At 48.3% G+C, this 15326-nt stretch overlaps 1 protein-coding gene across 5 annotated transcripts in view; it reads left to right on the top strand.

Moving 5' to 3' along the window:
* Nucleotides 1-8873: 8873 nt before the first annotated feature.
* LOC137427154 (radixin) overlaps nucleotides 8874-15326 on the top strand; it is a 63122-nt gene continuing 56669 nt past the window's right edge. Inside the window, exons 1-2 of one of the 5 annotated variants that reach the window (XM_078778633.1) lie at nucleotides 8874-9009; nucleotides 10423-10476. In XM_078778633.1, coding sequence (XP_078634759.1) covers nucleotides 10465-10476 — 12 coding nt within the window. In that variant the 5' untranslated portion in view covers nucleotides 8874-9009; nucleotides 10423-10464. Of the gene's footprint in view, nucleotides 9328-10422; nucleotides 10477-15326 lie in introns of all 5 variants that reach the window. The other 4 variants (XM_078778635.1, XM_078778637.1, XM_078778636.1 and 1 more) reach the window with 4 other exon arrangements.

The raw sequence follows: 15326 nt of genomic DNA, 5'->3' as shown, positions 1-15326 counted from the left end.
GTGAGGTGTGCTACCAACGAGTGTGTGCCAAAGTGTTCGGTGGTCAGGTGTGTGACCAAGGCGGTGAGTGGAATGGGTGTACCTGGGTGTGTAAGGAACGGTACGAGGGGCATGGAAACGGCTGGATGTGTGAGCAAGGAACGGGCTGCGGGATGTAAGCATGCAGGTGAAGCATCGACGTTAGACGGGATAGAGTTTAGAACGACTTATAGCCGAATCGGGCCCTCGGTGCGTGCTGGGCCTCGCTTTGAACGGCCGCGTCCGTGCTCCACTAGGCGGAGCTGGCAGCCCGATAGAAAGGGTCGTCATGGCGACCACTTTTTGGTGAGACGTGCCGGCAGGTCTAGATCGGGGCATTGGATGGTTCCACGCCGAGGTGGTGTGTGGGATCTCGGGCCGGGTAAACCTCCTTCCCTGCACCGAGTGCCGGATGTATCCAGCCGCTGGCACAAAACAACCAGCATCCATTGCTTGGCTTTACGAAGCCGGGCTTTGGACAGGGATTGGCGCACCGAGAGGCAGTAGTGAGTAGACTGGGTGATGAGGTTAGTGTTTTGGACCCAAAATTAGAGAAAAACAAAATTTGATGATTGGCAAGGGATTGGCAGTAGTGATTGGCAGATGATGGGCAGTGATTGGCAAATTTTTAATTTGTTGAAATTTGATGTGCAAAATTGGTAGTGAGAGACCCCCGATGTGGTGGGATGGCAAATCCACCATCCTTCCCATGGTGGGGGCAAAGGAGCAATAGCTTATGGGGTGTATGGCAGTGAAAACTAGCCCGGGTGGGTTAGGATATGGTGTGTAGGGATCTAGCGAAGATGACATTAGGTAACGTTAAGTTTAGTTAGTGACTGATACCTGTAGTGGGGACGCAGGTAGATTAGTATGGATGATAATGACGTGGGAGCGCAATAGTTTAAAGGGACGACTGGGAAGCGCAAGTTTCAGAAGGGGGTAGTTAGATGAGATGATGCCGTGTTTGTGAGAATTGAACAGGTGTGATTGCACAGGTGTGCAACTGGACAGGTGTGTGGAGCAGTGTATGAGTAGTGAGTGTGTGGATCAGCGCGAATGCGCTTGGGGAGAGAAGGGTGCAGGTGGCACCAGGTGTGAGAGCACAGGTGTGCAAGTACAGGTGTGTGGAGAGAGTTGGAGTGAGTGGTACGGAGTGGTGTGCATGGTGCGAAGGTGTGGATGGGGGAAGAGTGGACCCCCATCACGGATACCCGGGGCGGGTAGTGTAAGTGTTAGGTAGAGGGTACAGGTAAATTGTGGTTGGATATTGGCATTTGTGGTGCGGTTGCAGAATGGTGTTGTGAATGGGTGCATTAGTGTTGTGGAAATGGCTGGGCGTGTAGCCTGTTAGTGTGTGTAGTTGGTTGGGCACTCCACCACTGTGAGGATGTCGGCCAGGTGAGGCCGCAGGTGGGCTCTGGGAGCCAGTAGTTGTGAGTGGGTGCCTGAGGATCCCGGGTGTGGATCGGGCAGCCCGGTGCCAGAGAGGGCACGGAGTGGGGAGAGAGCCAGAGGGCCTTCCCCTGGTAGTTAGGTTAGGGTAAGGAGCAGGTAAGCTCGGAGGCAACTGCAGTGGTGGAGGGGTGCAGGTGGGTAGACCCACTGGGAGAGGTACACGCCACAGCCCAGAAATTGTGCGAGGGCACCGGGAGATGAATCGGGGGAGTGAGACCCCAAATTGAAGAGCACCACAGTTTGGCCAATGGGAATTGGTTTTTAGAACCCATAGTGTAAGAGGGCCAATGGTTTGGCCGGAGGAAGACCCCGGGTGGTGTAAAGTTGTTAAAGTCATTTAGGAAATAGTTAGGATTGATGAACCTGTCGCACCATACGCAGCCACTTACCTGTGGTGATGATGATGACTCCACACCTGTGTTTTCTTTGTTTGTGTTGCAGAAATGAGAATTGCTGTTGGATTTGTGAGACGCATCACGACGTGGATGAGACATTGGGGTGATTCCATCTCTCCCTCCCTAGGAGGGACTGATGATGAATTGAAAATGGCAAATTTTGATGAGAGTTGAAAATGGCAAATTTGATTGGTTAGGAGGGAGAGAAGACGAATTTGGTATATGGGAGGAACGGGGAAGACAGTAGGGATGTTTGTGGATTTGTAAAGTAGATGTTTATGGGTAGTGTTGTGTTTTGTTGATACAGTAAGGGGTAAGGGAGGGGCCATGTAGGTTACCTGGTGGGGGGGGCGTACGGTAGGAACGTACCTGTCTCACCTGGTTCCCATGTGCCCCCAGTGTGCATCACCTTGCATTGCGTGCACTTTTGCGCCCTTACCACCTTGCTCACTTGTCTTGTTTTTGTCTCCCACCTCCGAGGGTCTGGCTTTGGGGTAGAGAGAGAGGAGAGAGCGGTGCTGGCTGCGCAGTTGTGGGCCTGCACTTTCGCTGTTCGCTGCCTGGATCGGTACACCATATGGACCGCAATGTTTGTGGCCACCCACAATGGACCGCAGTTCGTTTGCGGCCAAGCACCACCCGGGGATGGACCTATGGATCAACGTGGCACCTATGCCATACAGGTGAACCACTAATAGTTAACACCACCAAGTGCACCACAAGAAGAGCAAGAGACACCTGCAGGGTTAGGGGTTGTTGAAGTTATTTTTATTCCAATGAACAATGGTGACTGCACCGATTGGTGGTGGGGTGGTGCTTTTGATGCTCGGAAAGGGTGCTCTGCACGTTATTAAAGGCCGTCGGCCACAGAGCACTCGTGGGTTGGTGTATCGATGTTGGCAAGCGCGCTCTCTCTATGCATAACATCTGCATGTGTTCCTCCAAAGACAGGTCCTGGATCGTAGTGTAAATAGCAGCGTAGTCTTGTAAATAATGCTCCCTACCGGCTGTATGTTTAGTTTGAGAATTCTTTCCGGATTCGGTTATCCTGTGGGTGTGTTTCTGAGAGGAGAAGGGTGCAACGTCGCAGGGGGACATATTTACTCATTTGTGAATATCTATAAAACTGTCGCACTCAGGGTAGAGTTAATAGTAGAGGGAACTACATTGCGTGCCACACTAAAGTAGGTAAAAATTTATCGGGTCGGGACGCCCCGAGGGTAGAGAAGGGTGCAATGTTGCGAATATGGAATTTGACCTCCATATCCGCTTGTAAATATTCCCCTATCTTCTCCGATACTCCCCAACTCTCCCCTTACCCCATTCCCTAGTCCCATTGTCTGTAAACAACACCCATTAGAGCCGATCTTCCCCTTCATTCCCCCATTAAATGTCGTGCCCAGGTCCCCCGCACCACACGTAGACAATTATAGGACATCTTGCTAGTTATTCTTAATCTATGTCAGTTAAGGACTTGTTTCCATTAATTATGACTCTTCGTTGCACCAGAATGTGATGATATGGCACCGGTAGGAGTTTAGGACCTTCCCATACCTCCCCGCATCTCTTCCCATCATCTCAAGCTCCAACAACAACCACAACAACAGCGGCTATGCGTCCTCACTCCGGCTCGGTTGGCCGCCATTGAACATGTGCTCGACGGGGTTACCCAGAAGGGGGCTCCCTGTCGGCCCCTCGTCAAGGGCGGAGCCGGTAACCCCCGCACCCAATGAGAAGCCATGGGCCGATGCCATATGGGGCGGAGCTAACGAGCGAGGGCGTGACTCCCCGCCGGATATACGCGGCCCCGCGCCGGACGTGACGTCAGATGCGCCCCGAGCTTGGAAGGACAAGACGCCACCCTCCCGAGCGCTGAGCGACCTCCCCGGCATCTCCACCAAAGTCGCGACCCACGAGCGCTGAGCGACCTCCCCGGCATCTCCACCAAAGTCGCGACCCACGAGCGCTGAGCGACCTCCCCGCATCTGCTGGACACCAACGTACGCGATTCTGTCCCTGAGCCAGGTGCACCTGAGCCATCGACTGCCGCTTTCCTGGCCATCAAACCCCGTGTGAGTGAGCCTTGTCCCGTTTATCTGTGGTCTGTCTAGGGTTAATATAAGAGTGTGTTTAAGTGCCCACCTTCCTATGTTTCCCTCTTGTCCTTGTAATCTAACCTTTTTCCGTACGAATATACTTGAGAACTGAACCCCTGGTGTCGTATTGTGTCATTATAACCCAGCCGGGTGTCTTCTTTTTTCTTATTGAGCCAGCATAGCGCGGCTTCGTCGACGTTCGAGTACAATCGGGTAACTTGTACGGATACGGCGGCCATCCCGCTCGGCCCACCATACCATCAAAGTCGTATCTGTAACAATATATATTGTTATAGATCGCGGTTAGGATGTTATAGACCGAGCGGTGGTTTAAAACCGCGACCTAACAAAACTCACCCGATTCCACCCGAACGTTGGTTGTATCGCACCCTAGCTGCTCAATGAGGGAAAAGACAAAAGCGACGCAATGCAAGAGGAAAACGGAGACAAAAAAAAGGTTTGAAATATTACTACTGAATTTATTTCTACTATTTACACACAAGCAACAAAAAGCAATTCAGTTTATTTACAAGTACAAGACGCAGGTGACACAGTGCAAATTTAGCTTATCTACAGACTTAACTTATTACCCAGGACAGAACAAACAAAGACGACTCACACGGGGAATTGCAGGAGGTGGATGGCTGGAGGTGAACGCTTGGTGGAGCCAACGCGGAGCTTGGTGGAGCTGAACGCTTGGTGGAGCCAACGCGGAGCTTGGTGGAGCTGAACGCTTGGTGGAGCCAACGCGGAGCTTGGTGGAGCTGAACGCTTGGTGGAGCCAACGCGGAGCTTGGTGGAGCTGAACGCTTGGTGGAGCCAACGCGGAGCTTGGTGGAGCTGAACGCTTGGTGGAGCCAACGCGGAGCTTGGGGGATTGGTGTGACGGGTTCTCTCTCCTTCCTTAGTCCCACCCAGTCCAACAACTTCCTCTCTTGCTTCAGGACTCTTTCTCTCTTTCTTGGTCCCTCACTCTTTACCACCGACTCCTCACCGCAACCAACGCAACCACTTGACCACCACCTCTACTGACTGACTCTTCACCACTCTGCACTTGACGACCGACTCCCAACCAACTCAGACCAACTCAAAGTCCAACTCCAGGCCTTTCTGTCTTCTGCTCTCCTCTGTAAAAACGCATCTCCTTTTCTTCTTCTTCGGTTCCACTTCCGGTTGCACCCTTTTATAGCGCCCCCAGCGATCACGCCCCCGGCGCTTTGGACACGCCCATCGGGGCGCTCACCTCGGCCATGGCTGGTCGCACGACCCTCGGGCTCCGCCCCGGACGACGACGGGCGGGCGCGCCCCTCCCCTCCTCTGACGAGGTGGAGACACGCCTTTCTTCCCTGACTCGAGCCTCGTGGTCAATGGCGGTTATTGGAGGGGAGGTGATTGGGAATCGAGGGCTCAGCAATGACGAGAGGGGATGTAATATGGCAATCGAGGGTCGGCAATCACGAAAGGGGGATGTGAAGGAAATGGGGATTTTTGGGGATGGGAATGGAAGGGGATCTATTCTCTTTCACTGGTGCAATGGAGTACTTCAATTAATGGGAGACACAGCCTTATCCTAAAACACAGAATAAGATATAACTATCGAACATGAATATCCTATGATTGGCTGACGTGTATGCTTGTGGACTATGGGACGCCCTTTTGATCTTACACAGCTCCGGAGGCAGGAGGCACAGCACAACAACAATAATAATAATCATACAGCACACAATAAAAAATATATATATACAGTCCTCATATCCACAACAATATATATATATATATATATATATATATATATATATATATATATATATATATATATATATATATATATATATATTGTTATGGACACGACTTATTGAGATGTTATGCTGGGCCGAGCGGAATGGCCGCCGTGTTCGCACAAGTTACCCGATTATACTCGAACGTTGGCCGAATCGCGCTACGCTAGATCAATGAAGGAAAGGACACAACGGCTGGGTTAAATGACACGACACCAGGGGTACAGTTCTCAAGACCTCCGGAGGAGGTTATAATATGGGTTTGCAGAATGTTTAGATTACACGGACAAGAGGTACAGCACAGAAAGGTGGGCACTTAGACACGGTCTTATCTTATTCCCGACAGACCACAGACAAACGGGACAAGACTGACTCACACAGGGATTGATGGCAAGGAGGGGCAGGTAGTCGATGGCTCAAGGTGCACCTTGGCTCAGGGGCAGAATCGACCCGGTCCGGTCCAGAGATGCGGGAGGTATCGTCGCGCTTGGAGGTGACGTCCTTTCTCCTTCGTAGCTGAGGCGCATCTCACGTCACCTCCGTCTTCCTGCGCTTGTCCAGCGGGGAGTGACACGCCCTCGGCTCGTTAGCTCCGCCCCAGATGGAATCGGTCCGCCGCTTCTTATTGGGTGCGGGGGGTTACCGGGCTCCGCCCTTGACGAGGAGCTGACAGTGAGCCCCTTCGTGGTAACCCCGTCGGAGCACATGGTCAATGGCGGCTAACCAAGCCGGAGTGAGGACGCGCACTCCCCGCGCCGCTGTTGTTGTTGTTGGTGTTGTTGTTTCATGAGGAAGAGATGCGGGGAGGTATTGGGAGGTCCTAAACTTACTACTGGTGCCATACAATCATATTCTGGTGCAACGAAGAGTCAGAATTAATGGAAACGAGTCCTTAACTGACATAGACTAAGAATAACTAGCAAGATGTCCTATAGTTGTCTGCGTGAGATGCGGTGAACCTGGGCACGACATTTAATGGGGGAAAAAGGGGAAGGTCGGGGCTACAGAGTGTTGTTTACAGACAATGGGACTAGGGAATGGGGGATTGGGGATAGTTTGTGAGTATTGGGGAAATAGGGGAATATTTACAAGCGGATATGGATGGAGGCCAAATCCCATATCCGCAACAATATATATATATATATTGTTACGTTTGTGGGTGGTGGGCATGAAATACATTCGGAAAGTTCAGAATGTGTTGGTTTTAGATCTCAGGCTCCCTCCCACTTGCGACTGCGAGATCTCAGGCCCCCTCCCACTCTGGTCTGCAAAATCTCAGGCCCCCTCCCACTCAGGTCTACGAAATCTCAGGCCTCCCCTCCCACTCAGAACCGCAAAATGTCAGCCCCACCCCTCCCACTCGGGTCCACCAAATTTCAACGTTTGTGTTTGTGTGTGTGTGTGTGGTTTTTTTTGTTTTGTTTTTATACAATTATTGCATCCCTCTGGCCAATTGCTCTGAAATTTGCTCGACCATATTATTGTAGCATTTGTTCGGTCAACGTCATAATAATAAATTGCAATTATTAATCAAATCGGAGTTCAATAACAAAATAACAATGCTGCTCTGGCTGATTATTGTAAGGAGTGGCGGAGCTTGGCCTACACGTGTGCACTTTCGCGTCTGTTTGAAGTTAAATTATTCGTCGGGAATCGAACCAATTGCATTTAAGTAATTATATTCCGTATGCAGAATGGAAATTAATGTACAAATGGTCAACAGTCGTCACAGGACTACACTGAGTGTAAGTAGTCGTCACACGATCCTTTGCAAACACCAAGGAAGCCATTGCCATGTTGCACTCCCGGGTTAATTTTTGCTGCACCTTCAAACATTATTGTCGTTGTTTTGCTAAATAACCCGGTCTTGATCAGGTGAGCCAACTTGTAATAAAATATAACAGTCTCAATGCAAACGACGAAAGGAATGCCGATTGCTGGTTTGTCAATGTTGATCCGTTTCCATGGCGACGATCCAGATCGGTCTATTAGTATTAGCATGGGCAATTGCGCAAACGTCTGTTTGAAGAGAGATAACACTTGTGTAGTTGTGTTAGATGGGGTCGTCCTTTGGTCGACTATGAGTCATCATTTTAACCCTTTATCATCACACCCAACCTGTCCACCAAGTTTCGTCCGAATCCGTCCATTACGTTTTGAGATATCATGCTCTATATCGGTTTTAGCCCCATCTCTCAATGGTGAAGAAGATTCACCAAAACAATCAAAAATTCTCAGATCCAGATCCGGATTCGTATCTTCACCAAAATCGAATCATTTCATCCTTGTCAAATACCCAACCTGTGCACCAAATTTCGTCCGAATCCGTCCATAACTTTTTGAGATATCGTGTTCACAAACAAACACACAGAGACAGACAGACAGACAGGAAGAAGTGAAAACGTAACCTGCCTCCACCTGGCCGGTAATGGGTTGTGATCATTACCTGGGGTAGGTACATGATGGTTCATGTAATCTGGTGTAAATGCTTTCCAGATGTGAACCATGTACACGGACTGAGAACTCCCAGCAGGTAGTTGAAGCAAGTAGAGGTGTTTGGTGTGTGTAGTAATTAATAAGGTGAGAGACCATTTAAGGTCCAGTCTGTGAATAACAGGTTAATTGTAGTGTCTTTGGGGTTTGGTGGAACCACCATGTGACAAGTAAGGAATATTTGATCTTAAATGTACTCTGCTGGTTGCATCACTACTGGGACAGACTATATCGCTGATGTTTTGGGATTTCGAGATTTTAAACACCGGCACACAACGTTCTGCTCTTTTTAAAGGGCACAGTGCCATATGCTCTTTTTAAAGGGCACAGTGCCATATTATTAGCAGGTGAGTCTGCGGTCTTTACATCTCGTCGGCGTACTCCATGATGCAGCACTCATCTGCGACGTGGGTCGTTGAACCCGACCGCTCTTCCATGTGCCTCGTTCTTGTACATGTCGAGAGAGAAGAAGAAGAAAACCGAGAGAGACGAGTGACCTCTGAGCGCGACTACCCATGTTGGGCCATTCGTCGCTGCAAAGGAACAAACAGAGGTAGCGATAGGTGAGGTGGATGGAGGAGGAGTAAGGATCGAGAGGGTGCGATGGGAAGGAAGGAAGAGGTGAAAAGGAAGACGAGGAGACGATGGTGCTCGGATTCGGAGGAGGTTGGATGTAGTAGTGCTGTCGGGGAGGGTGGGTGGGGTTGCGGACTGAGTGGTTGGGGGTGATGGTCGTGGGGAGAGGAGAGGCGAGCTTCACGAGGTTCCGATGAGGTGAGGTGGTTGGGTGATAAGTGTGCGCAGTTTGGGCGGTGAGGAGGCTGCCAGATGAGGTGAAGGTTGCGGTGTAGGTGAAAAAGAGTGGTGCTGGGTGCTGGTGCTGTGGTGTTGACGTCGATCTGCCGCGCGGGACTTTAGGCCGCGGTTCCCGCTCCGATCCGTCCGCCGTTCGGGGATCGGGATCGAGACAACGCGCGGGGTCGGATCTCCTTACCGAGGAGGACATGGAGACGGGATGAGACGGACAAAGAAACGTTGGGATCACCTCCGACTTCGGGAAACGATCGCTGGTAGTGCTTGTGTTGTGTGTAGGTGAGAGTGTGAACGCGAAATTCGGCGGATTTTCTCTTCGGACGTTTGTCGTTTGTTATCCACATGTACATGTACATGTACATGTACACATCGACGTGATGTAATCCGATCCACGCACATCGACATGACGGCGTACGCTCCCCACGTCCCACCGTACGCTCGCCAGCGATTGGACTAACGGGACCTGCGGGGACGGTGGGAACATCCTGACAATGGACGTCCGTGGTTGTCCGACCGATGTACGTACTTTGTGAACGAGACCTGCCGAGACGGTGTATGAACATCCTGATCACGGGTGTACGTGGTGTCCGACCGTTGTACGTACTTTGTGAACGAGACCTGCCGAGACGGTGTATGAACATCCTGACTATGGGTGTACGTGACGTGTCCGACCGATGTATGTACTTGGTGGTTCCACAGCTCGATCAGTCGATCAGCTGGAGTCCCATGACGTCCACGTCGATGGATTGGAGTTTGTGGTGGATTTGATTCCCCGAAGGACGTATGTGGAAGGACGTTGGTCGGACGTGTACTCGTGCTGCGTTAAACGATCGGTTCGTTTCGTTTCTGATTTACTGCATTGTCTGGGCGGACAGGGCGAGGATAAGAGGACGAGAAGAGCTCGTCAAGTGGAGCAATTATTTAATTTCCTTGTGAGGTCAAAGCCTCCAAGAGGTCCTCTCCGGTTCCTCTGAAGCTGTGGTCTCCAAGCTCTTCCAGGAGCCTCCATCTCCCAAAAAAGAATTAAATAAAAGCATGCATGTGGACACCTGGACGGTGTCTATGGACATAATTTGTTTGTGACGTTTCGATGTTTTTTCTTTTGTGACCGCATCCTTCAAACGAGAAGGTGTGTTTATTTGTTTTTCCTTGTGCCTGCCTTGTGTATGACAGCACAAGTCATAAATAGCTCGGTCCTAAAATAATTACAATGTGCTGGGAAGAGCAGGGAGTGGGAGGAACTCTTTCACTGCCATTCCCTAGGTTTCGAAATCGAGAAAACTTTTTAAAACATCATATGGTAGAACTGGAACCGTGATGATTGTCAGATGCACCTGTGGTACCTGGACCTTTTACCTTCTTCCTGACTTGCAGAGCACGGGGTGAGCGTCGGACGCTTTGGGATCCTCGGAAGACATGCCGAAGCCGGTGAGATTGCGCGTGACCTTTTCCGAGAATAATGTTGCGCTTGAGATGAGTTTGGAGCCAATTCCAGGTGATGCGTCTCTGCACCCATGATCGTTCACTGTTGTGATCTCCACCATTGTCGGTGTCCTCTATTTCTACCAAATGTATGGAATTGTATGATGGAAGGTTCAGCGAGTCGGTTTCAGGGCAATAATTGGCAGGATGTAGATTTTTATCCTCTGGGAAAAGTGCATGGCACGGATGGCACGGATGGCACCATTAGGCTGCGGCACAGGCTTCTTGCCAGGCCGTGGGTTCCTTCCCAGCGGCCTTCCCTGTCCGAGCCTTTGGATCACTGTACCTGTTTTCATATTGATGATATTCATGAAAAAAGGTAATATTTATAAAATGGGTGACCATTCCGAAAGTGGGAATTACGAGATGCCCCAAAAATGTGGATGTTTTGGTGTTTTTATGATCAGGTTTAAGAGTTAAATGTTATTTGGGAGACAAACAGCAGCAACTTGCGTAAAAGGAGTGCTGCATGGAATGTGAAACAACTGGGAATGCAATGGGAACTCGTTGATATTCCCATAACATGGAGGTGAATTGGTTGGTTAGGTGGTGATCATAGATGGATAAGTTATGGAAAACTTAATGATTCTCGATTTGAAGTCATCAATCTCTCCATCTCTCCCTCCATCTCTCTCTCTCTCTCTCTCTCTCTCTCTCTCTCTCTCTCTCTCTCTCTCTCTCTATCTCTATCTCTATATCTATCTCTCTCTCTATCTCTCTCTCTCTATCTATCTCTCTCTATCTGTCTCTGTCTCTGTCTCTGTCTCTCTCTCTCTCTCTCTCTCTCTCTCTCTCTCTCTCTCTCTCTCTCTCCCCCCCCCCTGCTGGTCATTGGTGCGCTGTGTGTACTGTCATGGCGGCTTCCCGCTACGTGTCTTGAGTGCTCTGTTTTGGTTGTTTTTCCTATCCCCACCATTTTGCTCCTATCCTTCGTGTCCTTGGTTCTGTTTGTAAAGTTTCCCTGTGTTTCCCTTCTATGTTGAGACGAGACAGAGAGCCATAGAGCACACTAGGTTAAGGGTAATTGTCGTTTTAGGGCAGTTCCCTGCTCTTTTTTTTCCCAACTTATTTTTTTCACTTTAAACCTGTTTTATTTTAAACCTTTTTTTTTTTTCGCTTATAATTCCTTAGTTTGTTTTGTTAACGCTCCCTTTCCCTAAGCTGGGAAAGTCGGAGTGCATTACTAACTTCCTCTTCCCGAGCTGGGAGAACGTGGTTGAGCCTCGTGTGTTTAAACATGGCAGCTGCTCACTCGCAGCGATATGCAGCGTTCGAGCAATTATCACGTGAGCATGGTATAGCGTGTTCTCCACCGGAGGGTGTTTTGGTGGAAGCGATTGTTCTCGCGATCGGGAACATTATCGGGTTTGATAAGGTACGTGCAGCGTCGCGTATGAATAAACGAGTTATCGTGTTTGTGTCCGATGTAGAGCACGTTGCTCTCATCGTACAACAAGGTTTGTCCCTCTGGACACTTTATGGTCTATCGCTTGGATACTCCTGCTCAGAAAGTGGTTATTTCGAATGTCCCACCATTCCTGGATAGCGATACCATCCTTGCAGCGCTGCAGCGATATGGTCACTGTGTGTCCCCAATAATAATGCTCCCTTTGGGCTGTAAGGATGAACGTGTCAGTCACGTGATGAGTTTATGTGGACAGGTTTTTATGGTTCTCAAAAAGGAATATCCCTCCTTGAATGTTGTTTTAAAATCCACTTCAAATGGTCGCGATTACCAAGTATACATCACCACCGACACCCTAAAGTGCTTTGGTTGTGGTGCAGTGGGACACATGAAACGGTTTTTCCACCTTCAGAAGGAACAGCCTAACATGGTCGAAACGGTTAACAATGACTCTCAAACGAATGTTAACGTTTCCCTCTCGACAAATGTGCAGGATAAACCAGATAAACACGTGGACACGCCCACTCCCGTTGAACCAATGGACAGCGTAAATGAGGGGTTTGTTACCGTTTCCAAAATTAAAAAACGTAAATCGGCTGCAAGAAGTGCGTCACCTTCTGGGAAAAGGCAAATCAGTGAAAACTCCATCACTGGAATTCAATGTGATAACAGGTTTGCCTTATTAGAGGAAAAGGATAATTCAAAAACCTCCACTAGTACAAACGTTATCAAGGAAAAAGTGGAATCTAATTTTCCAATCCCAGTGAGTGTTTCTGATCCTTCAGACAGTGTCATCTCACACGAGGACGTTCATTGTGCAGCTTCCTCCTGTCAATTGCAAGAGGAGAAAAAGCACTTAAAATCTCTCCCTAAAAAAGGAATACATGAGGAAAATAAGGGCACAGAGAGAATAAAAGAGGATAATTTAAATCCACCGAAGGAGAGTGACATCCATGAACCGAGCATCGTGGTCATGTCACAAACATGCTTGGAGTCCCCCACCTCGCATCCTGAAGAATCTTCAAATGTGACTCCGGCACAAAACGTTCCTGAAGAAGTTTATTTTATTGAAACCGAGCAATCATGTGATGTGCGCCAGGAAGCTGAAACGCCAATTGATTCCCCATAAGAGGAATCTGATGGTGAGGGTCAAGAGGAGTCCTCTCAGATTCTAAAGGCTGTAAACAGCCTTTCGGATGATGAGCTTCGGGACTTCTTGAGAGATTCCTATCGTAAAAGGAACATTGAACTGAAAGATCATTTCCCCGATCTTCAGGTGTTGATTTTTAAATTGAAGGAAATTGTGAATAACCCTGACACTCCAAATTTCACTGATGCTCAGAAGCACCGGCTAAGAAAAATGATCCAGAAATCTCGGCAGGAGATTCGTAAATGAGGTCCCTATGGGTTTTTTTTAAATCTATTTAGTTATCTATTTTCTTTCTTTTTCCGAAAGAATGAGTGTTAGTTTTGGCAGCATAAACATTAACGGTGGTGCTAGTTTAGAACTTCAGGTAAAAGATCTGACCCGGCGTTTGCACCTGGATGTCTTGTTACTGCAAGAAACGCATGGAGATCTGAATGGCGAAGGCTAAAGAAGGGCCAGTGGTTCTTCAGTGATATCAATTGTCTCACTGCTGGAATTGCTTTCTTTGTCTCCTCCTCATTAACACTCTCACAAGTTCAATATAATGAAGTAATTCCCAGACATCTGGCTTGTCTTCAATTCACTGCCAATAATCAAATCTTTGTTTTTCTAAACATTTATGCTCCCTGTAAGAATGCTGAAAGGCACAACTTCTTTCTAAAACTCGAGGATATTCTGAGTACAATTGACTTAAATTGCTCTTTTATAATGAGTGGCGACTACAACTGCACTCTTGAACCTGCTTTAGATAGAAACAGTGCGGAGCCACATCCTAGATCTGCCAAACCCTTGGAGAAAATCATTGGGATTAATAGATGTCTGGCGTATTCAGCACCCTATGCAACGTCAGTTTACTTGGTCTGGATGTGCGTTTCGGATACACACTCCCACCAGGTTAGACAGAATTTATGTCAATACTGTAATGCTTGACAAGATATTGAAATCTGATATTGCGCCTTCTTTTTTCTGATCATCTGGCTGTAACTTTGTCCTTTAAGCTTGCTCTGCAGCAACATGGCAGTCCATATTGGAAGTTCAATGTCATGTTGCTGGAAAATGCTGCTTTTTGTGAAGCTTTCAAAGTGTTTTGGATTAGCCTCAAAGAAAGAAAGAATAATTTTGATAACCCGATATTATGGTGGGAGATCGCTGTCTTTTGCCAACAGTTTAATTATTTCTCATCTTTTAGTGTAAAAAGGGAGAGGTTTGCACTAGAAAAGGAAATAATGAGGTTGCAAACTGATGTGACAAATAACCCCAATAGAACAAATAAACATTTGCTGTTGTAAAAAAAGACTCTACGAAACGATCTTGTCGAATACCAAGCAAAAGGTGCAATGGATGGTCCGTCTGCAGATGGATCAGATATATAATTTACATGCACCGACCAAATTTTTCTTCCATTTTGATATAAAGACTACCAATCAAAGGCAAATTGAAACCTTAAAGCTCCCAACTGGTAACACTGTGACGTCACAAGATAATATAAAGAGGGAGGTTTATAACTTATTTTCAGGCTTGTTTATGGCAAGATAGTCTGTTGGGAGCCGTTGGTGAGGTATGTGGATAGACAAAAGGACCACCGAGGCACTCGGAAACATGGTGGTGGGATGAGGAAGTTGGAAAGAGGATTGACGAGAAGAGGAAGAAGTTCAAGGAGTGGCAGAAGGCGAAGGGTACGGGAGCAGAAAAAGCAGAGCATGAAAGTTATAAGGCAGCCAAGAAGGCTGCAAACAAAGAGGGAGCAAAGGCGCAGGAGGCATGTAGGAAAATGTTCGGAGAAAGCTTGGATTCGGAAGAGGGTCAGAGAGCGGTATTCAGGATTGCAAAGCAGACAGCGAAAGAGAGGTGTGATGTGATGGGGGTGAGTTGCTTGAAGGATGAAGTGGGACAAATCGTTGTGGACCCAGATGGAATTAAAGGAAGATGGAAAAGATATATGGAAATGCTGTTGAATACAGAGAATGAATGGGATGGTAACATAGAGAGTAACCCAGTGTTAGGACCGGCAGAGAAGATAACTGAGAAGGAAGTTGAGGAAGCGATAAAAGCAAAGAAGAGTAGAAAAGCGGGAGGGCCGACGGGAGTTGTGGGAGATATGTTGAAGGCAGCAGGACGTTGGGGTGTGAAGAGAATGACAGAGATCTGTAATCTGGTGGTGAAAGAAGGCCGCATTCCAGTGGATTGGGAATGGAGTACCCTCGTCCCTCTATACAAGGGGAAAGGTGACGCTCTGGAGTGTGG

Source organism: Myxine glutinosa, chromosome 5, assembly GCF_964187855.1.
Source record: "Myxine glutinosa chromosome 5, kmMyxGlut1.1, whole genome shotgun sequence".
Classification (NCBI taxonomy): Eukaryota; Metazoa; Chordata; class Myxini; order Myxiniformes; family Myxinidae; genus Myxine; species Myxine glutinosa.
Note: the sequence above shows the minus strand (reverse complement) of the source record. Positions and strands in the feature narration are given on the sequence as shown.